Source organism: Schistocerca americana, chromosome 4 (genome assembly GCF_021461395.2).
Source record: "Schistocerca americana isolate TAMUIC-IGC-003095 chromosome 4, iqSchAmer2.1, whole genome shotgun sequence".
NCBI classification, from domain to species: Eukaryota; Metazoa; Arthropoda; class Insecta; order Orthoptera; family Acrididae; genus Schistocerca; species Schistocerca americana.
Genome location: NC_060122.1, coordinates 243,919,366 through 243,942,073, shown reverse-complemented (window position 1 = coordinate 243,942,073; position 22,708 = coordinate 243,919,366). Strand labels below are relative to the sequence as shown.

The window sequence follows — 22,708 nt, the reverse complement described above, 5'->3', positions numbered from 1 at the left end:
ACAACTTTATAGTTTCAGGAGGAAAAAGATCCGCCAGCATTTTCAAAGTGTTCTCTACAGGAACTTTTGTAAACAGTGATGCCACATCCAGGCTGACTAAAATGTCATTTGGACTAACTCTAATCTTTTTGATTTTCTCAATGAACATCTGGGAGTTTTTGATGTGATGTTCACACTGGCCGCCTGTAAGTCATCGACTTTGTTGGGTACTTGGCCAGCTTGTAGGTAGGAGAACCAATTGCACTGACTATAAGTCTCAAGTAGTGAAGGCAGCAGAGGATAAAATAGGTAAAAAGACGAGGTCTAGTAGAAGTCCTTGGGTAACAGAAGAAATATTGAATTTAATTGATGAAAGGAGAAAATATAAAAACGCAGTAAATGAAGCAGGCAAAAAGGAATACAAACGTCTCAAAAATGAGATCGACAGGAAGTGCAAAATGGCTAAGCAGGGATGGCTAGAGGACAAATGTAAGGATGTAGAGGCTTATCTCACTAGGGGTAAGACAGATTCTGCTTACAGGAAAATTAAAGAGACCTTTGGAGGAAAGAGAACCACTTGTATGAATATCAAGAGCTCAGATGGAAACCCAGTTCTGAGCAAAGAATGGAAAGCAGAAAGGTGGAAGGAGTGTATAGAGGGTCTATACAAGGGCGCTGTACTTGAGGACAATATTATGGAAATGGAAGAGGATGAAGATGAAATGGGAGATATGATACTGCGTGAAGAGTTTGACAGAGCACTGAAAGAGTCTGAGTCGAAACAAGGCCCCGGGAGTAGACAACATTCCATTAGAACTACTGACGGCCTCGGGAGAGCCAGTCCTGACAAAACTCTACTATCTGGTGAGCAAGATGTATGAGACAGGCGAAATACCCTCAGACTTCAAGAAGAATATAATGATTCCAATCCCAAAGAAAGCAGGTGTTGACAGATGTGAAAATTACCGAACTATCAGTTTAATAAGTCACAGCTGTAAAATACTAACGCGAATTCTTGACAGGCGAATGGAAAAACTGATAGAAGCCGCCCTCGGGGAAGATCAGTTTGGATTCAGTAGAAATGTTGGAACACGTGAGGCAATACTGACCTTACGACTTATCTTAGAAGAAAGATTAAGGAAAGGCAAACCTACGTTTCTAACATTTGTAGACTTAGAGAAAGCTTTTGAAAATGTTAACTGGAATACTCTCTTTCAAATTCTAAACGTGGCAGGGGTAAAATACAGGGAGCGAAAGGCTATTTACAATTTGTACAGAAACCAGATGGCAGTTATAAGAGTCGAGGGGCATGGAAAGGAAGCAGTGGTTGGAAAGGGAGTGAGACAGGGTTGTAGCCGCTCCCCGATGTTATTCAATCTGTATATTGAGCAAGCAGTGAAGGAAACAAAAGAAAAATTCGGAGTAGGTATTAAAATCCATGGAGAAGAAATAAAATCTTTGAGGTTCGCCGATGACATTGTAATTCTGTCAGAGACAGCAAAGGACTTGGAAGAGCAGTTGAGTGGAATGGACAGTGTCTTGAAAGGAGACTATAAGATGAACATCAACAAAAGCAAAACGAGGATAACGGAATGTAGTCGAATTAAGTCGGGTGATGCTGAGGGAATTATGTTAGGAAATGAGACACTTAAAGTAGTAAAGGAGTTTTGCTATTTGGGGAGCAAAATAACTGATGATGGTCGAAGTAGAGAGGATATAAAATGTAGACTGGCAATGGCAAGGAAAGCATTTCTGAAGAAGAGAAATTTGTTAACATCATGTATAGAATTAAGTGTCAGGAAGTCGTTTGTGAAAGTATTTGTATGGAGTGTAGCTATGTATGGAAGTGAAACATGGACGATAAATAGTTTGGACAAGAAGAGAATAGAAGCTTTCAAAATGTGGTGCTACAGAAGAATGCTGAAGATTAGATGGGTAGATCACATAACTAATGAGGAGGTACTGATTAGAATTGGGGAGAAGAGGAATTTGTGGCACAACTTGACAAGAAGAAGGGACTGGTTGGTAGGACATGTTCTGAGGCATCAAGGGATCACAAATTTTGCATTGGAGGGCAGCGTGGAGGGTAAAAATCGTGGAGGGAGACCAAGAGATGAATACACTAAGCAGATTCAGAAGGACATAGGTTGCAGTAAGTACTGGGATATGAAGAAGCTTGCCCAGGATAGGGCAGCATGGAGAGCTGCATCAAACCAGTCTCAGGACTGAAGACCACCACAACAACAACAACAACAACAAAAGTCTCAAGGGAACATTATCCTTGTGGATCTTGCACAGCAGCAGTGAAGACAGTCACTTGCTCCTGACAATGACGGTGGAGCCTATCATTGAAAGCTTGAGATTTTATCCTGAATTGACGTGGCAGGAAAACCGAGAATGTTTTACATATAAGTGCCATCGTGAAAGACTTTGTTCTCGTATATCTTTCCTCTATGGGGAGAACATCGCACGCCAGGTTCGTCAACTGGAGAAGCTGCACATCAAATATACACAGTAGTGGGGTAATTATGCATTTCTGCAATGCTGCCATGATAAGGAGATTGTGCCTGAGGTTGCTGTGGATAAACATCTTATCAAGTCGGTTGGAGTGAAGAATATATTACAGAAGACAAGCTGCGTGAGCGTCAAAGAAAGGTTACGACACACAAGGTACGAACTAGATTTTAATGCACTAAGTTTATATAGTTGACATCTTTTTGTTATCTACAGTTCTCTCACCGTTTGACTGGGAATGGGTCGATATGATGACGGATGCTCATCAAAGAGCTCATATTAGCAATATATCGGCTAAACAAGCAAAGAAATTAGAGCATCTTGCAGCTATGCAAAGATCAGAGGGAGTCATCATATGAAACAGTGTGCACTGTTGTCAACCTGTCGGAGAAGAACGTGGACATGGGAGCCATCTCGGCCCTTAATAAAGGTTTGAATTTTGCTCCTACACTAAGTACTATACCCTTCATGGATCTTATCAGTCGAGTAGAACAGGCACTGCAGCATCTTGCACAGGATGACACCAAAGAAGTGAGACTTATTACCAGTCGCATTTTTCCTCAGCTAAGCCTTCCGGATCCAATATCAGCAGAGAGGAGAGGGAGGGGGTCCGTTTACTTTGGAGAGATGAAGATCTTGTCGTATTATCAGCTAGCAAAGGAAATGCCACCGTGGTTCCTAATACTACTGAATATCACCGTTGGAGGACAGTACGTACAAATGTCTTAAACGGGACCCAACTTTGACGTACAGGAGAAAAACCATGGAGCTATTGAAGAATTCCAGTCTGACAGATGATGTTACGAAAAATCTCGAAGTCTGAGCTCCTAGAATTCCCAGGTTGTACGGACTACCGAAGATCCACAAGGATAATGTTCCCTTGAGCCCTATTGTCACTGCAATTGGCACTCCTACCTACAAGCTGGCCAAATACCTAACAAAGTCGATGACTCCTATAATTGGCCGGTGTGAACATCACATCAAAAATTCCCAGATGTTCGTTGAGAAAAATCGTGATGATGACCACCTACTTCTTGTATGGTAATAAATTTTATGAAATGACAAGACGGTATGGCAATGGGCTCTCCATTGTCTGCACCACTGACTAACTATTTTATGGAGAATTTTGAGGAGTGTGCATTAAATTCGGCTCCCCTCCGTCCATCATTTTTTTATCGTTATGGTGACGATACATTTGTGGTCTGGCCACACAGCACCAGAAGCTCTGAAACAATTCATGGAACACATGAAAGCATACATCAGAACTCTGCTTCACTGTCGAGTTGGAGAAGGAAGGAAGGTTGCCATCCTTAGATGTTTTAGTACAATGGCAGGTGGATGGGCGTCTCCGCCACTGTGTGTACCTTAAGCCGACGCATACCGATTTATACCTTACTGCACAGAATTTCCATCACTCTGTTCAGAAGAGAGCAGTTTTGAACACTTTGGTATACAGAGCAAAAATTGTTTCTGACAAGGACCACTTGAAGTCCGAAATTAACCATCTGAAGCATGTTCCGAAAGAATGGCTATGGTGCACATGATAAAGGCAGCGTTCTCAAGAAAAGGAAATGTGAAAACGCTGCACATTCACATGATGAAGCACTGATTGCGGTTCTTCCTTTTTGTGGCACTATATCGAACAAAATAGGAAGATTCCTGGGTAGACGGGGTATAAGACCAATTTTTCGTCGTCCTTAGAAAATTAAGGAGATGATGTGCCCTATTAAGGACAGTCTCAGCCTCAGGGTCCCTGTAATTTATAATAGCCCCTGTGAGTGTGGAAGCAATTGCAGAGGTCAGACCATTCATACCATTTCTGATTGCTGTGGAGAACACCATTGGCATATTAAAAATAGAGAACTGGAGAAATCGGCAATTGCAGAGCATAGTCCCACGAACAAACATAAAATACTGTTTGATGAAACAAAAATTTTGTCTCGTGCCTCCACATACTGGGATTCTGTTATGAAGGAGGCTGTTGAAATAAGAATGAGCGAAAAGAACTTTAATGGTTATAGTGGATACTATCCGGGCAGTGCATGGAAACTAGTGCTCGATGCAGAGAAGCAGCAGAGACATTGTTCAAAAAGATTTCAGGCTTGCAGCCAGTTGTCGTAAACTTCATTGCTTGATATTTCTGCTGGACAGCTGCCAGCCATCTTCAGGTGAGCCGAACGAGGACTGACAAAGACATTCTCCGCTCCAGCTTATATAGTGCGCTGATAGTACTGCAGCGCATGCGTTGCAATTGCGGAGACAAAACTTTGATTTTGCCCACTGCAACAACTTTTTGGGACTCAGTTATCAAAGAATCAGTTGAAATATGCATTGCAGGAAATCTAATGAACCGTGACAGTGGTTACCAATTGAATAACACATGGAATCCCGTTGTCTCCGAAATTTGCTCGAAACGAAGATGCCAGAAGACTTCGATAGCTGTGGCCAGTGACAATACCGACGGCAGCTGAGTACTGCAGTTCCACCAGCGAGGGCGCTGCCATTGGGCGGTGTGGCCCTTCTGTCTCCGCAATTGCAACGCATGCACGGCAGTACTATCAGCGCACTATAAAAGCTGGAGTGGAGAACGTCTTAGTCAGTCCTCATTCGGCTCACCTGAAGTTGGCTGGCAGTTGTCCAGCCGAAATATTGTGCAATGAAGTTTACAGCCACCAGCTGAAAGTGCGAAATCTTTTTGAACAATTGATTCTCCAGGAAAATTTCAAATTTTACAGCAAAAACATTCCTTCCAAGGTTTACGTTCCAAGTGGTGGCACCACCAGCACACACATTCACACCGTGTGCGACAGCAGTACGTAATCACATACCAATCACAAGACGTCCACAGGCTATGTAAGGCCAACACAGCAGCAGTGAAGACAGTCAGTTGCTTTTGATAATGACGATGGAGGCTATCGTCGAAAGCTTGACATTTTATCCCGAATTGATGCAGCACGAAAACCGAGAATGTTTTACATAGAAAAGTCTTATTTGTTCGTGTTATTATTAGTTTCGAAAGAAGAAATGCTATAGGTGTGATACAGATTCTGAACCATGAAATATTTCAACACTGTCACAACTAGTAGCTCTTTTTCTTTGTAGGTTATTTGTGCAGGTAACAGCAGCAACATGGTACTTGTTTTCTGGAAGCGAATATCTTTTTAAATAAATTTGTTAGAGATTAACATGTTGAATGCCTTAGGCTTAGTGATGGATGTTTCATGGCCATTCCAGGCACACAGTGTCAGATGTATGGCTGCTGTGGCCGCTGGCACCCAACGTGTTAAACCTTTTAAATGTGTCACCATAAGAACATAATTACTTACTTACTTACCTCTGGTCTATCTTCTTTTACACTATTTGTAAAAGTATTTAGGCACCTAAATGTTTTTAGCTGTGGAGCTTGTTTAGGAGACAAATTGCTCTGATAAAACGAATGCTGTAGTATCTGTTTTACATATGACCTTTGTCAAATAATTAAAAATGAAACATTAAGTAGTTGTCCATTTTATACGTTCAGTGTGTTTTTAGAGACTTAATTTGATTTTTTTCGATAATGCTGTAGTCATATTTTATCACAAAGACAATTTGACACTGAAGGATTTGTTGCGAAGACCGATAGCAATTGTATCAACACAGAGAAAAGGCTAAAAATCGTAGATTGTTCCTTTTATTTACAAATTGACTGCATTGTTGATATTTCGCTTCAAGGCTTCTGGAATTGGCTTCATCATCACTTTTAATGCAATTTTATATGTAACAAATTTTCAGCATATGTGAATCAGGAGACTGCAATATATTCAGCTGTTTTGTAGTGTTGTACAGGAACCACATGATGATACTTTCAGCAGCATGCTTTGTATTATGAGTAAAGACAAACTGTACACCTAGCAGAGTGGGAACTTGATCACATGGCACGGTAGTCACATTTTAGTTCATGGAAGTGCATTTTGTTACCTCCTAATGCATGAAAGGGAAGTAAGCAAAGAAAATGTCTTCATGGGCAAGCTGTGACAGCTTTAAGTTAACATTATTCAATTTATTAATGTTGTGTAGGAGAAAGGAGTTACAGTCCTGTTTGGAAAGTTGGTGAAACATGCCATCAAAATGTTAAAGTTGAGCATGTCTACGATGTGCAATGATGGGAGGGAAGATAGGATGCTAAGTGGAACTGGATTCAAGAACTCACCCCTGGAAAAGGAGAAATGAAGTGTGCAAAATCACTGTCCCAGCGAGAGTACAGATAAATTACTATTATTATGCAACTAGCTCTTAGCTGTGGCTACACTTGCATATTAGTAGTTTTGTTGTTATGAGTTTTGGTGAATAAGCAAGCTGCTGTACACAAAGTACCATCAGTTGCCCTCGTGTGTCTACCTGTTCGGGTAAGCACAACTCGTGATGTGTGCCCACTCTCCCCTCCCATGCTGTCCCAGCATGTGCAGCGTCACTGCTGAGCAGTGCGTACTGAGGGGCATGGGCAGGAAGGCGTGCCCTATGCATTATAGAATGTGTACATTATGCATCAAGTAGTGTGGAAGTCAGGATTAAACACATTGAAGATTGTGTAAGCATTGTATTCATTACTTTGAATCGTAGCACATATCAACCAATACAAGCATTTTCAAAAATGATAAAAATTAAAAGGCAAAGAGTAAATATTTTCCATAATTCACATAATATTCTCGAAACCAGTAGTAAGTATATTGCACTACACACTTTCTAAAGCAGTATTTGTTCTTCCTCAGGGTTTAATCTATCTCTATAACGAATGGAGTTGCTGTCACATCTATAATATTAGTATGGATAAAACTCAGTTACGATATCTTTCTTTTTCTGTGATCTGACTTTGATGATATATACAGTGCCCCAAGATATGCTCAAGTTACCTGCCAAAACCCCATGAAAATTCATCTAGTAGTTTTAGAGAAGCACATCCAAACAGACATGACAATTTTATAGATTATTAGTACAGTACAAAGAGGTACCAACTATGCTTAAACTTCACAGCTATTTGACTGTAAGGAAACTCTGGAGAGAGAAAAATTAAATCCATGGGATTTACATTTAAAAATAGACCAAATAAACGAGTTGTCACATGTAATCGAGGTAAGCACTGGGATGAAAGTGGCTAGTGTTTTAAACAGACGAAATGTGGATTCGTGCATATTATACTGTGAACAAATGTTGCAGTGTGATAGCGTGCAAAGAATATATCAACAAACCACAGTTTGGTGTGTGATGAAGGATATGTTGTGTTCATCTGCTTCTAGCCAAAAGTGTGGAGCTGTGTGGACTATTCACCGTGCTCGAGATAGCTCTAGCTCTAACGTTAGAGATTCAGCAAGTCAGTACACAGCTTAACCAGCTAGCTACTCTCCTAGGGACTAGTAGTTACACTAACAGCATGTTGATTTGCATACCTGGTTAACAAAGATCAGCACGGTTAATCTTTTCTCGGGAATTTGGATATTTTTCTTGAGCAAGAAGAAATTGCCATCCTTGGGCTACACTAGGGAAGTGCGGTGTAATCTATCAAGGTATATGCAATTGTGACAGTTAATGAAGTGAGACTGCAATGTGTAGTTTGTGAGTTTGTCCCACACACTTTCAACAGCAATAGCAATAGTGGTCAAATGGGGAATAATGCGTTCCATCATTTATGTTTTGATATACTATACCCTATGATAAAACATTAAGGGTAATGTGACTAGTGTCTAAACAGTGTACAAGAGTACTGTAGGTGCTGATTGTTGTGACCTGCATTCGTCACCAGAAAAATCTCAAATGAAGTTCATAGAAAAATATTTGGTGCATACTGAACAATGAATGACCGAAATAGATGAAAAGATTATGTTTGAGGTTTGTTAAAGTTATTTTAAACAAAGCTTATCACAATATGAAATGAAAATAATCTATTTAGGGAAGTTAATGTGAAAGACCACATGGAGTAATACAGACTGAAAATTGATAATAGCAAGTCATGTTTTTTTAAAGGTATTTATTCAGAATGGACCAGCAGGACTGAAAGGTCTCGTTCAGAAAACAATAATATAAAAGAGTACATCCTTAAGTTTCTAACTGGAATCTTTACATACAAAAGCCATTATTTGAGAAGAAATTGTTATTAATTTACCTGATGATGGCTGCATTGTACGAAAAGTAATCTAAAGAATTTTACAAGGTTATAGGCTCTTTTGTGATGAATTTCACAAAATGAAACTGACTTCAAAGAAATCTAAGGTTGATATATGTACCAATTGTGACCTGATAATTTAATTTGGAATCTAAGATGACGTAGAAATGAAAATGGTCTTATAATGTTATTGTCTATGACAGACATTTGTAGTCTCTAATATCAACAACTGGCATCAACAGGAAATGTGATATATTATTTGTTTCAGTGCAATCAACGGTACTGAAACTTGGGTTTCTGCAATTTGCATGTTGGCCCCCACAGGCTTGTGATATGTTGTGTGGCACTTTTACCCGATAATGGGTGTAAGATTCTGCAATGTTATGAAAACAATCTGTCATTGTTGTGGAACTGGTTCAAAAAATATCCCTACAGTTAAGTAGAGACCAATGATCAACCTTTCAATTGCAGAAAAAGATAACTACAGAATACCGTTCTACAGCACAACAGTAAGAACTGTTTGAGGCTGTGAATATTTGGAAACTGGGAATGTTGGCAGTACTGCACTTGATCTTGCAAGAAAAGACGTCAGATTTACTGTTTCTCGTGTAATTCATCTCACCTATTTTACTTGGATCTAAAGACATCATCTGATAAAGGAGAAAACCTGTACTTACAAAAGTGAATGTGACTATGGGCAAAAAGGAGATTGTTTCTCAATAATAAACTTAAGTGCTCTTGTAAAACATAAATTTGAATTTTGTTTCTAGACCTATATCAAGTTGCTTGGCATACAGCTTCTAATGGTTGACATTCTTTTTATTGTAGGAAAATAGTAAGCAATGTAAAATTAATCATGTGTAATTTATGAATCTGGAGTTTTTCCAATGGTTTTTGTTGATCAAAATGTTCTGATGTAATACCACAGTTGGCGCCAGGCCCTGATACAGTGCCAGTTAGAATGAATTTTTTTCCTTGTAGCTTTTATTTATTGAGAAATTCTACAGCAGATAGTCTCGTGTGACAGGAGAGAGCACAGGACACTTGTTTACAAACAGGTAATACAAAACAGGTAAAATATGAGATGCACATAATTATTGAACAGTATTTGTGGCACACATGTGTTGCAGGATTGTGAAGCATATTCTAAGCTCAAACATTGAGATTCCTGGAGGAAATCGAGCTGCTCTGAGAATCAGCATCAGCATGGATTATTGGTTGGTTGTTGGAGTTAAAGGGATCAAACTGTGAGGTTATGAGTCTTCATCCTATATGTATTGATGCAGGAATAATTCTCAGGAGGAGGATACAAAATGCAACTCCTGGGAAGCTTTGTCAGCAAAATTCAATAAGACAGAAATAAAATCATGGAGAAGGAAGAAGGGGTAAGGTGGGCGAGCTGCTCTGCCCAGAAAGAAGTTGGAAGTCACCGGAGCATATGGATTCAGGAATACTTGTAACACACAGCTTGCCGCATTTGTACACACATTTTTCAGTCGGTGGGTGCTTACGAACAGGAAGATCCTCTCTTCTTAGGTTCGCAAAGGGCATTTGACACTTACCACATGATCTGCTACTAACCAAAATACAATCATGTGGATTTTTGTTCGCATGTATGCGATTGGCTTTATGAATAATTTGACTAATAGAAGCAAGTATGTTATACTGGGCAGGGAATGTTCAGCAGAAACAAAAGTGGTATCGGGTGTGCCTCAAAGAAGCATATAAGGCCACTAGTGTTATCAGTACACACATCCTGTTAAGATGGTATCAGCAGCACTGTAAGATCGTTTACTGATGTTTTTTTTGTCTACAGGTCAGTATCCTCACTGAATGACTTCAGGGAATCCGGAGAGACTTAACAAAATATCCACTTTATGTAATTGAAGGCAACCCCCTCTATATGTGGATAAGTTCAAAGTAATGCCTGTAACAGAGAGAGAGAACCTCATAGTATATAGTATCAGACTGCAAGATCGGTGGTTGACATTGTGACCATGTCACACTATACTATTATTTTGGAGTAATACTGAGGAGCAGTATGTGTGTGGTGCTCTCACAAAGACAGATTTGTTGGAACTGTTCCGTGAAGGAAGTTAAAAACAAGATGTTAGTATAACAAAGTCTAGATCGATTAAGCATGACAGTAGACATAAGATGGATACAGAGACATGTTACTAGGATCATAACAGGTCAGAATAGCCCATTGCATTAGTTTAAAAGAAATTCTCAAGAAACTTAAAACTGAATATCTGGAGGGAAGATAACAGTTCTCACAAAACCTTGTTGGGTAAATTCAGAGAAACAAGACTGCATAGCGGTAATAAAACACCCTGAGGAAGGCCATTTGCAACAGTGGCAGAAGCATCTGAGAATTTTATATATTGTGTTTACATACCCTGAAAAATTATATTGACAGTGACAACGGCCGCGAATGGAATAGGACAAAAATAGGCAATACTGTTACAAAGTACCATAGACCTGTATTACACAGCAAAACTCCTTTGCTTACCATGTCATACTGTTCAACCATTCCATATCACATAGGCTTCTGTCAGAGAGAAAATTAAGTACAAGATTGGAATAGGATCTCTAAACAGTCACTTATGTTTGGAGAATATCTTTAACCCTTAAATCTGTAAAATCTGCAGTGCAAATTACATTTGTTGGAGCAGTTGATGCTGAAAAATTGACAATTGTCTAAATATCCATTTAAAAAAAAACCTTTTGGTTTTATTGAAGTGCCTGCTTAGTGTTAGGAAATAGATTCCAAAAATTAATACTTCACAATGTAGTGTGTGTGTATATATATATATATATATCATATAATGGAAGGAAACATTCCACCTGGGAAAAACCCTCTTCCTTTCGTCTTCCCCTCTCCTTCCCTCTTTCCTGATGAGGCAACAGTTTGTTGCGAAAGCTTGAATTTTGTGTGTGTGTTTGTGTGTCTATCGACCTGCCAGCGCATATATATATATATATATATATATATATATATATATATATATATATATATATATATATATATATATATATATATATATATATATATATATATATATATATATATCAGCAGAAATGAAGTGGTGAGGGTAAGTTGTGAATTGGTCCTAGATAGCTGTTAACAAGAGCATTACTCTCTTAAAGGCATAGTTTCATGCTCAAGCCCTGGTTCAGCATACAGTTTTAATAAGTCAGGAAGCTTGAAATTAACTCCACTTATCACAATGAAGAAAATGAGCCCGTTTTTGGGGTTTTTGAGATAGTCTGCACATTTGCAATTAACGCTGTGTACAGTGGTGCCTAGTAACCAGGAGATCCCAGTCTGCCACATATTTTCACTGCATTAACTCCCGATGCAGCTGATATCAGTTTCTTCCCTTTCCATTCTCCCCCCCCCCCCCCCCTTCAATGTACAATATAAACACCTACTTAATAATTATCAGAAAGCTCTCTTCACTAAACTGGCACACTTGTAGTGATTTATATGCAAATATTCCAGAAAATGATCTCTGGTCTACAAAAACTAATAGACTTATTACTTACATTATAAAAAAATCTAGTTTCACAGCAGATTGTAACGAGGAGTTAAACTTTTTGATTCTATGTTTGAAAACATTGTACTTTAAACTCTTCAAATCAGATTAAAATAAAGAATACTTTTTAGTTATTTTCAGATCAGCAACGAATGGAAAAATGGATTAAGAAGTTGTTCCACCTCCGCCAAAAAGCTGTAAATGGTGAACCTATTATTTAGTTACTGTTCATTACTGTTATATGATTTTTATTTTCTGAAATTGGAAACTACAGTTTTATATTGTAAAGTAACATGGATGTTATTCTAAAAGTATATAAACAACAAGAGTTCAACATGTAAACTATTATCTGCAAATAAAATACATTTAAACTCTTTAGTATATAAATTCATATCTAAAGGAACTAAAATGTTTTCTACTGAATGTCTAATCCCAAAACTCATAACACACTTCCACAGGGATATCTGATAAAGCTTATAACAAGAATGTACTTGCCCGCAAATCTATACTGAATGGAACGATTTTTTTGTCACAGTAGAGTGTAAGCTCTTTCCTCATAAGGACAAAAAAAAAAGTAAAAGTATTGAAATTTGTATCTAACAAACTGTCAACACTTCCTCTGAGGGGTAAAGGCTCCATTATCAATTTGGACTGAAAGGTATATTCTGATATGTAAGGAATAACTGAGATTCTATTCTTAAGTAGAATTCTGAGCTTTCTCCATCTGCACCCACAGTCTTATTACCAGAACACCTAAAACTTAACATATATTTCAGCATACTGCTCAGTCTTCCAAACCACCAGACTTATGAAACAATAAAGTTACTAACAGCAGCAAACTCTGCCTAAAACAGGTCTTATATATGCTGGTAACAAATAATACAATAAATATGTCACTGTTCTCCACACATTATTAAGCACCTTGCAGATTTTGAGCTTCATACTCTAAAATCTCAGGCATATTAATGAGATCAACTTCTAATATCTTCTTCCCTGCAAATTCTGCAAACTTCGCATTGTTTTCAAGTACACTTCTTTTGAAAACTGAAATACAGAAAAGTTGGATTAGTATTTTCAAAAATTGTGTCATCAATCATTATAATAATTTTGATATATGCCTCTTACCTGGTGAAGTAACTTTCTCCAGCAAATATGTAGGTACATTTTTACATTCTCTTGCTATGTAAATGCCAACAGAGCTGTAATCTTTAATAGGAGGTACAACAACTCTCATAGTTTCTCTTACCACATTTGTATCAACTTCATAATAACCTAAACACAAAACAAGTTTAAATTATTTTAAATTTGAAAAATTAATGGAAGGTTACTGCAGTATACAACTGAAAAAATGGTGTTGACACTATGGTGCCCATAAATTAACCATAAAAGATACTACAGTATTACAGAGACTACGAAGTGTGTTTACATCATTTTCTTCTCTATTCTTGAAAATAGGTCACAATATCTTATTAATACCTCTGTATAACCAGAGTATTGTGTGCTAACCTACCATCAACAGATTCCTTGGGACAAATAAGGAAAAACATAAATAGTGCAGGGCTTAAAAACATTTCTGTAGTACAATGTACACAAATTTCAAGTGCGGAACTGGAGGTTGGCAAGCAGTAACTCATAGGCGAATGTTTCATAGTGCAACAGAGGAAAGAATTGGAGGCTGGAAGAAGGAGCAGAACTTCTTGGTGGTGCTAGAAAATAATGAGGACGCAAGTATTTAGTCTTCACTGTATACTAAGGTTTAGGATAACAGTAGAAAAATACAACAAGCCTGAAGGTCCAGATCAGTTCCATTGCTGCCAGAGGTTCAAACACACTAGCAAAAACTGCTAACTTCAGCCAAAGTGCGTGAAATGCACAGGCCTGCACCTGACGAGTCTTTGCAGCCATGGGAGAACACAAAACCCAGTGTGCCCTTAGCCCATTGTGAATTTTATCAAAGATTAATTCAAAACCACAGCCAAAGCAAACTTGCCCCAGCTGCCACTGAAAACTGAACTTGGGAGCAAGATGAGTTTAGGTACCAGCACGGCAATTCCTGGTACTGATGCCAGGACAGACCGCACGGGCTGCCCCCTCCATTTCCAATGCCGAAGTAACCCTTCCCCGTCCCCCTCAGCAGTGCCAGAAGCAAGTGCGTCCCCACCACCCACCAGTGGACCCTCCAGTGGGCCCAGAGATGAGCACGCCACCACTGCCACATCCACCAGCAGCCAAGTCGACTGCTTGTAGCAATGAAGCTGTGTTCCCACCACCAGATCCTCCGGCTGCTCCTGGCACAGAAGATATCAGAACCGCTCCACAACCCGCACCAGAGGCACCTCAGGCAACGCCAAACACTAGCGGTGACCTCTTTAGTTTGCTGGAAGATTTCAGAGAAATGAAAGCACTGTTTGTGGGACTGAACATGAGCACCCTGGTGCAAAAAGATAAAGAAACACTGGCAAAGGTCCGAGCAGAATCAGATATATTTTCCAAGTTGATGATAATAGTAGAAGCCGGTATGACAGTATTTGCCAATGGACCTCAATAGAAGAACATCCTTTCGAATTTTTAATTAGAATGCCCGTGGCATTACAGATAAAACCCTGCAGCTGCAGTCCTTTCTTGACCGGCACACCACAAATGTTGCCTGCATCATGAAGATGCATCTAATGCCGACCAACTCATTTAAGGTGCACAATTACTCGGTCCACAGGGTCAATTGACAAAACCGCCCAGGCGGAGGACTCGTGCTCATTGTGAGGCAGATGATTTGCCAAAAAAAAAAAATGCATACCAAACTTGATCACGGTCGAGGCGGCCGGGGCAGAATTAAAATTAGGCAACCAAGTGTTTAAAATAATTTTGGCCTATGAAACCCATGACCAACGATAAATGTCAAGACACCTTCAGGCCCTGTTTAACAATGACAAGGGAGTCATAGTAGTGAGGGACACGAATTCCAAGCATGGGTACCGGGGCTGCATCACCGAAAATGGCAGTGGGATGAGATTGAGATGATTTATCAAGAGCGATCCCTCTCTGGGAATAATTGCTCCCATGCCTGCCATGGAGGGCTGCAGCAACAGTTCACTAAAAGCTGGCCTCAGAACAAAGACTAAATCTGGAGGATGGCAAAAACAGACAGTTACTAACTGGGAACAATATAACGCCCTGGTAGAACACATCTGAATGACACCCCACACTTGAGGAATGAAGCAGAGGTGGATATGATGATAGAGTATTTTATAAATGTACTCCAGACCTGTGCTCAGGAGATGAGCACCAGGCAAACCACCAAACCTGGTGCTAGGGACCTGCCCTGATATCTGGGACCTGATAGCCAAGAAGTGATGAGGGATTGGCAAACTTTTTGCGATCCCGCCAATCGTCACCTGCTTAGAAGACCAGAAGCCCAAGTAAAGAAAATGTTACAGGAGCACAGAGGGCCTCAGATGGAAAGAATGGCTCAGAGGTAGAACAGGACACAAGAGAAGTGTGGAAGATCGTGAAAGCTCTGAACACTACACCCAGGGTACACAGGCCACTGTGAGGAGAAAACGGATTAGTTTATGACAACAAGGAGATGGCAGAAGTATTGACAACATCGACAACATCACTGGAGTTCCAATTCTGAACTGAAGTCATCGACGATGCGTGACTGATAGGCAAGCAGAAATAATAATCGGATGAGTGACAGCAAGAAAGGACAGAAACAGAATATACACCAGTTCCTGATCACCTTTTATGTGCCTATATCAGACAATTATGGAACAACCAATCCCTCAGCCCTGACAAGGTCTGTATCCCTTACCCAAAACACCTTCCTCCTCACCTCACCGCCATATATAACCAGTGATTTTTCCCTAACCTAATTCCCAACCACTTGGAAAACTGCTCAGGTGGTAACCCTACCAAAGCCCAATAAAAAACCAATCCTACCTGAGAGCTACAGACCGTTTCACTCCTGTGCTTTGTACTGGTGTGCCCTATCCAGAGAGTCCTTACCAAATTCCTGAGAGACAACATAATCACCCCTAAGCAGTTTGGCTTCCATCCCGAACACAGCACTGTCCATCAATCCCTACATCTGGAAGAACACATATGCAAGATGATAGATATAAAACATAGCATCGAAGCAGTATTTCTCGACATCAAGAAAGCATTCAATAAAGCCTGTCATTATGGCTTTATATACAAGTTACTACCGTTAGATATTCTAGAACACACAATATGCAGAACTGACTCGTTCCTGGGACGGAGGCAATACTCTGTTACGTCCAGCAATGATGTTAGTATGCTCAGGGATGCTACGGCCGGGGTTCCACAAGGGTCAGTTCTGGGTCCCGCACTATACTTGTTATACAGAGTGTCCAATTTATCTTGACCCCCCCTAAATAACTGTTTGTCCAGATGCAAATTATAAAATGTTTCAAGCCGTTTCTTTAGCTGTTAGGGGGACATTAATCAGCATGATTGCCTTCGTTGTAGCTTTTGTTTTTTTACAAAGATATGAAGAGTGGTATGACTTTTTTAAATGCCACCCTGTATTTTTTATTCGGTAATTCATTTCCTCTCCTAAAGAACTATTCAAAAATGTATCACAGTGTACCATTCACTGAAACACAACTTTATTAATTACATTATGCAACATTTGACGTTGACACTCCCAGTGCTTAGTGCAGATACACGGGCTAATGGAACACATCCACATGCTGACGTTGACAGAGGACAAATGTAAACATAAGTAGAATGCATACCTGTCACAAACGAAGAGAAGGTAGAAATGTGATGTATCTATGGGGAATGTAAGTTAGCAGAACAGTAATTGCAATACTGCTTTCTTATGTATGGGTACATTTAGTACAGTAGTTTAGTCCTTTTAAATACTGTTGTGTGGAATAGGCATACAGTAAAGACTGTCCTTCCCACAAACTGCATCAACACAATGTTTCTTTTATTGTTATTGTTGTTGAAGGTAGCCAAAATTCTAAGCAGGCAGCGGAACTGTACAGAGAGCGATATCCTGACAAGAACCCACCTTCCCGACGGATTTTTTTATTCTCTTGTTCTGACGCTTCAGGAAACGGGAAGTTTCAACCCACGACAACGCAATCATCATAGCACTCGCACAGATGAAGCTGCCAAAGTTACTGTTCTCGCTTCTGTTGCTATGAATCCACATGTGAGCACACAACAGCTTGAGCACGAGATTGGCAATCCTAAAACCAGTGTTCTTACATGTCACTGGTTCCATCCTTACCATGTACGCCTACATGGTAATGATTTCCAGAATCGTATACAGTTCTGTCAGTGGGCACAGCAGCAAATCCTCGGCAACCCAAACCTTCTCCCATGTTCTATTTACCAATGAATGTTCCTTCTCAAACACAGGACAGGTAAATACATGGAACGTGTATTATTGGTCCAGCCAACCCATGATGTCTTAGACAGGTGGAACATCAGCGTCAATGGAGAGTTAACGTCTGGTGTGGGATGCTTGGTACTACAATTATTGGCCCTTACTTCATCAATGGTAGTTTAAACAGCACAGCGAATGCCAACTTCCTCAGACAAATTCTTCCTCCTCTTCTGGATGAAGTGCTGCTAAGGACCAGAATGCTTATGTGGATCAACACAATAGATGTCCAGCACATAATGCCTTGAGTGCACGTCGTGTTCTGAACTGAAGGTATCCTTGTAAAAAACATGCCCCCCTGATGGCTAAAGAACATTTGCTTGAAACATTTTGTAATTTTCATCTGGACAAACAGTTATTTAGGGTGGTCAAGATAAATGGAGCACCCTGTATATAAATGACATATCAAACTGGCGCTTTATGCTGATGATACAGCTGTATATAAAAGAAGTAGCAACCTCAACTTTACAGTGAGGAAATTAAAGGATCATCTGAATGAAATAGTAAGCTCGTACACCACATGGAAGATTAAAATACATCCAGCACCAACAGTAGCGATAAAGTTCACCAGAAAGTTAACTCCCCCAAGCAGGCAGATTTTGGTTGTAGGCAGAGAAATCGACTGGAGCCACTCAGAAACCTACCTAGGACTGAGATCGATGAAAAGTTGACATTTGGGAAACACATAAATAGGGCTTAGAACAAAGGCAGTACAGAATTTATTCGCCTTTACCTGCTTCTCAAGGGTGGAGGGCTGACTTTAGAAATGAAGCTGCGACTTCACAGAGCTGTTATCCTCCCTATTATATTATATGGATCAGAAGTTTGGTCAATGGCGGCAGACACTCATCTGCACAAACTTCAAACTCTGCAAAACTGTGTCCTCCGTACTGTAGCGGATGCCAATAGATAGACGCCCAACACACATATCAAAGAATTATTAGACGAACCACCCATACTCACATACATTAAAAGAAAGTCAGTAGCTTTATATGAAAAGACTTCAACTTCGCCCCACCAACTAATTCAACACCTAGGCACACAATAACTCAACACTTCAAATAATAGACCAATATCTACAATAACCAGACAATTTAGGGACTAACAGATACAGACATACAGTCATGCATTCAAACTATCATTTCCACGAATAAAAAAAAACTTATTTTCAAACACTTGTTTAGTCACGCTAACGAGTCAGACGGGCAAAGTCCTGTGGTGCTTCAAATGGAAATACATATAGATAATAATGGTTGGGAAGGTGGGGGCAACAAGGAAGGAGCCAGGATGGGGAGGGAGGGCCACAGTGAAGGAAATGCAGCGTGGGAAGGAAGAATGGACTGAAATATCTCAATGGCCCCGTATGTGCCACACACAAACTCATGAAAGAACAGCCCCTTGGGAACTCCATACAGCCTAGCCACGCGTGGGTTTGCCATGTGTAATGAAAATGGACCCTCTCGAAATATACTAAGGGGCTCACTGAGGTCTTCACAGACTGTAATTACTCTCCCAACCTTGAACAAAATCCGATCTCCCGTGCCTTATCTTTCCAGCCACCCCCACCTCCCGAAGTCCCACTGTCCGAACACAGAGGAGCATTCCCATTATGACTCGTACCACCCAGGCCTGGAGCAACTGAATTACATTTTCCGCCCCTACCCCACTGTGCTTCCCATCCCTCCCACAGTGGTATTCCACCGCCCACTGAACCCACACAATATCCTCGTCCTTCTCTACACAACCCCTGCTTCTTACCCCTTGCCTCATGGCTCACATACCTCTAGTAGACCCAGATGCAAGACCTGTCCCATACATCGTCCCACCACCACCCACCCAGTCCACTCCGGTCACAATCATCACCTGTCCAATCATGGCAGGGCTACATGTGGAACCAGTCATGTGATCAGCAAGTTATGCTGCAACCATTATGCTGCATTCTACACGGACATTACAACCAACAAGCTGTCTGTCCGCATAATGGCCACCGACAAACTATGGCCAAGAAACAGCTGGGCCACCCCATTGCGGAGCACGCCACCTGATGTGACACTCTTTATTTCAATGACTGCATAATAACGTGTGCCATCTGGATTCTCCTCACTAACACCAGCTTTACAGAATTGCACAGGTGGGCATTCACTCTACAACATATCCTACATTCCCATAACCCTCCTGGCCCCAAACCTTTGTTAGTCATTGTCCTTACCCATCTAGCCCCTTGCCTGTTCCCATTTCAGCACTACACAATCCTTCATTCCATCAACGCATCCTCCTCAGTCTTCTTACTTCTCTCCTTTCTGCAACCCCCCCCTCACCATCCGTCTAAATTCCCAACTGCACTTTGCTGCCCTACCCTCTCTCCACCTTGCCCCTGTATGCTCCAACAAGCAGCACTTTCTGTCCCCCTGCTATCCCAACCCCTGCCCGGCGCAGCTGCCTCCTTACCCCTACCACCTGGTGTCTGTAATGCGCTGCCGCTCGCGGTCTGGCCTCAGCTGTCAGACTGTGTGTGTGTGTGTGTGTGTGTGTGTGTGTGTGTGTGTGTGTGTGTGTGTAGGGGGGGGGGGGTCTCATTTCGAAGGAGGCCTTGTTGGCCGAAAGCTCACTTTCCCGACACTTTTTGTTGTGCCTATCTGTGACTCGGAATCTCTAATACATGGTGAGTAGCAACTATCCTTTTCATAATATTGTTACATAATACCCTGGATTTTCCATTGCCAGCATTGGTTAATTAGCTGCTATTTTGAACAATATATGTCAGCCAACTACACACGCAGAAACAAAACTTTAGGTACAAAAAACTGTGCTGGAGACTTTGTTGCTTGTACAAACACTTGTTCACAACTAGGTTCTATAACAATACCTGCAGATGGACACACTTCTAAGCAACTGCTGCACTGACTTGTCAGTTGCAGAAATGCTTATAAGCAGTAGGAGCACTGAGGTAATGGTTCATGTGGACACTTCTAAATGTCCGCTGCAGTGATCGTGTTAATAGAAGTAAAATATAAAATTCTCACTGAAATATTTTTGCAGGGTGAGCAGCAACTTTCTTTCTCTTAATATTATAACATGGCGTAATGTACTTAATAGCTCTGAAAAGATTTGTCCGAAAGCCATCAACATTCTCTGTCTTGTTTATGTGTGTATCAACGACATGGTGTCCTAACAATTGAGTGAGTAGTTGCAATTACTCTTCCGATTATTTATTTGCAGATGGAGTGGACTCCATTGGTGGTGGTATACTTATTGATGCAAATAACTTATTATATCTAGCGATATGAAATTATTTGGTGACAGTAAATGTCACATGTCTGTTAAATTCCTCACCCCACTGTCACTTGCCTTAGGCAGAGTAGTGTATAGTGGCAGGGTGTGCAGGGAAAGCTTGGATACAGTTACACATAAATATCCTCATCTTGCCTTGGTAATAGATGTCATCCAGTTCGGCACCAGAAAACACGAATTACTATAGCCTGTGGTAATAACAAGCATTCTGGTAAAATTCTTACCTGAAAAATATCCTGAGCGACTAGAAAACTAACTTGTGAGAGTAATGTCCTTGAACTCCTGCTAACAGACCAGAACATGTTGATAGAGTTAAATCTGAGGAGAAAATCTGCGACTATACATTTATTATAGTATCAGTGAGTAGGTAACACTAAAAGGAATGTTATGAAAGGTAGGAAAATATTTCTGTAAATCGGATATAAGAAGCAATGGATTGGTGATAACTGACAGCCAACATCATTCCTCTGCTGGGCTAAATTGGAGAAAATCAAAGGAAATGTATAAGATTATTGAACAATATCTTTTGGAAATTGCCATGTTAGGTAATGACTCCAGATCAAAGACGGCACCATAATTTTCAACATTCAAATCTTTTGTTGATAATAGCTGAAAGAAGTCAACTGTAAGGAGAGTAATGCAAGTAATGTAACATGTATTCTAAGTAATATATTACTTAGGGAACCATTAAAAAATACTAAGAAATGTTGATCTTCAAGTCAATCAAGAGACAAGTGTCACCTATCCAGTCATTCACTGAACATACTGGCACAATGACAGATGATGACAAGGCTGAAACACTGAATTCTGTAAAACAAACTTGTTTCTTCTGTAAAACAAACTTGTTTCAATGCAGAAATCTGAACTTCATTTCCTCCTTTCAAACATCACATTGATACTGAAATGACAAATAAATGGGTCCAGAATTTAAAATAAACAAATTGCTCAATAGAGGAAACACCACTGCCTCTATTGGGTTACTTATTCAATCCTATAGAGGTTATGTCAAAGAATTTGCTCCTCATGAAGCAATACTTTATTATATGTCACTGGAGCAATGATAAGTTCTAAGCAATTGGAAAAATGGCATATGTCAATCTATTTTTCAGTAATAGATATCTAACAGATGCAAGCTGCTGTAGGCTTGTATTACTGACATCAATGCGTTATTTAACAATGCATACTTTACACTCACATATGATATTGTTTTTGGGGTGACCACAGAATTTCTTTGGAGGAATCTGCCCGTATTCTGCAAGCAGCACTGTGTGAAATTCCACTCGCTCTCACTGAAATCCATCATCTTGTAAAATACTTTAAATGCTAAATACTGAAGTAACCAACACTTTGGCCAAATTGAAATGGCCTTCCTCAGAAGGTAGACTAATTTCATGGGAGAGTGGCTGGCTATGCACTTATAGTCACTTTCTCTATTTGTGCACAATATCCGCAAGATAGTAAAAAGCAATTCCAGGTTAATGCTGTGTTCTCTGACTTCCCAAATGAATTTGGTTGCCCAATGAACAAAATATGAGTTAGTAGAAGAATCAGCTCAGCTTTCTAACTACTTTTAAGATTTCATGGCTAACAGAACTCATTGTATCATTCATGTTGAGGAGTGAGTAAGCAGTTTCAAGAGTGCCCCAAGAACATATTAAAAGACTATTACCGATCATGATTTTTCTAAATGACCTGGTGCACAAGGCTGTTCATGGTGCATGCTGTTGTTCATGGGGAATCTAAATATCTGAAAATTTTGGTAAAATTTAGAAGTACCAGATAGGACTGGCAACTGTCGTTAAGACTGGCAGTTGACCCACAACACAGACAAAT

The 22,708-nt window shown here is 40.1% G+C and overlaps 2 protein-coding genes across 7 annotated transcripts in view; one reads left to right on the top strand and one right to left on the bottom strand.

Annotated features, from left to right (window-relative positions):
* LOC124612748 (serine/arginine-rich splicing factor 4-like) overlaps nucleotides 1-12,546 on the top strand; it is a 52,054-nt gene extending 39,508 nt beyond the window's left edge. For 5 of the 6 annotated variants that reach the window (XR_006979568.1, XM_047141138.1, XM_047141135.1 and 2 more), the window contains one exon: nucleotides 12,300-12,546. Coding sequence is in view for 5 of the 6 variants with exons in the window: in XM_047141138.1 (XP_046997094.1) it covers nucleotides 12,300-12,389 (90 nt within the window). In the remaining variant the exon portion in view is untranslated. Of the gene's footprint in view, nucleotides 1-10,445; nucleotides 11,378-12,299 lie in introns of those variants that run through there. The other variant, XM_047141139.1, reaches the window with a different exon arrangement.
* LOC124612747 (integral membrane protein 2C) overlaps nucleotides 12,400-22,708 on the bottom strand; it is a 34,145-nt gene continuing 23,836 nt past the window's right edge. The window contains exons 6-7 of the mRNA XM_047141134.1: nucleotides 13,294-13,440; nucleotides 12,400-13,212 (exon numbers count right to left, since the gene is read on the bottom strand). Coding sequence (XP_046997090.1) covers nucleotides 13,082-13,212; nucleotides 13,294-13,440 — 278 coding nt within the window. The 3' untranslated portion in view covers nucleotides 12,400-13,081. The remainder of the gene's footprint in view (nucleotides 13,213-13,293; nucleotides 13,441-22,708) is intronic.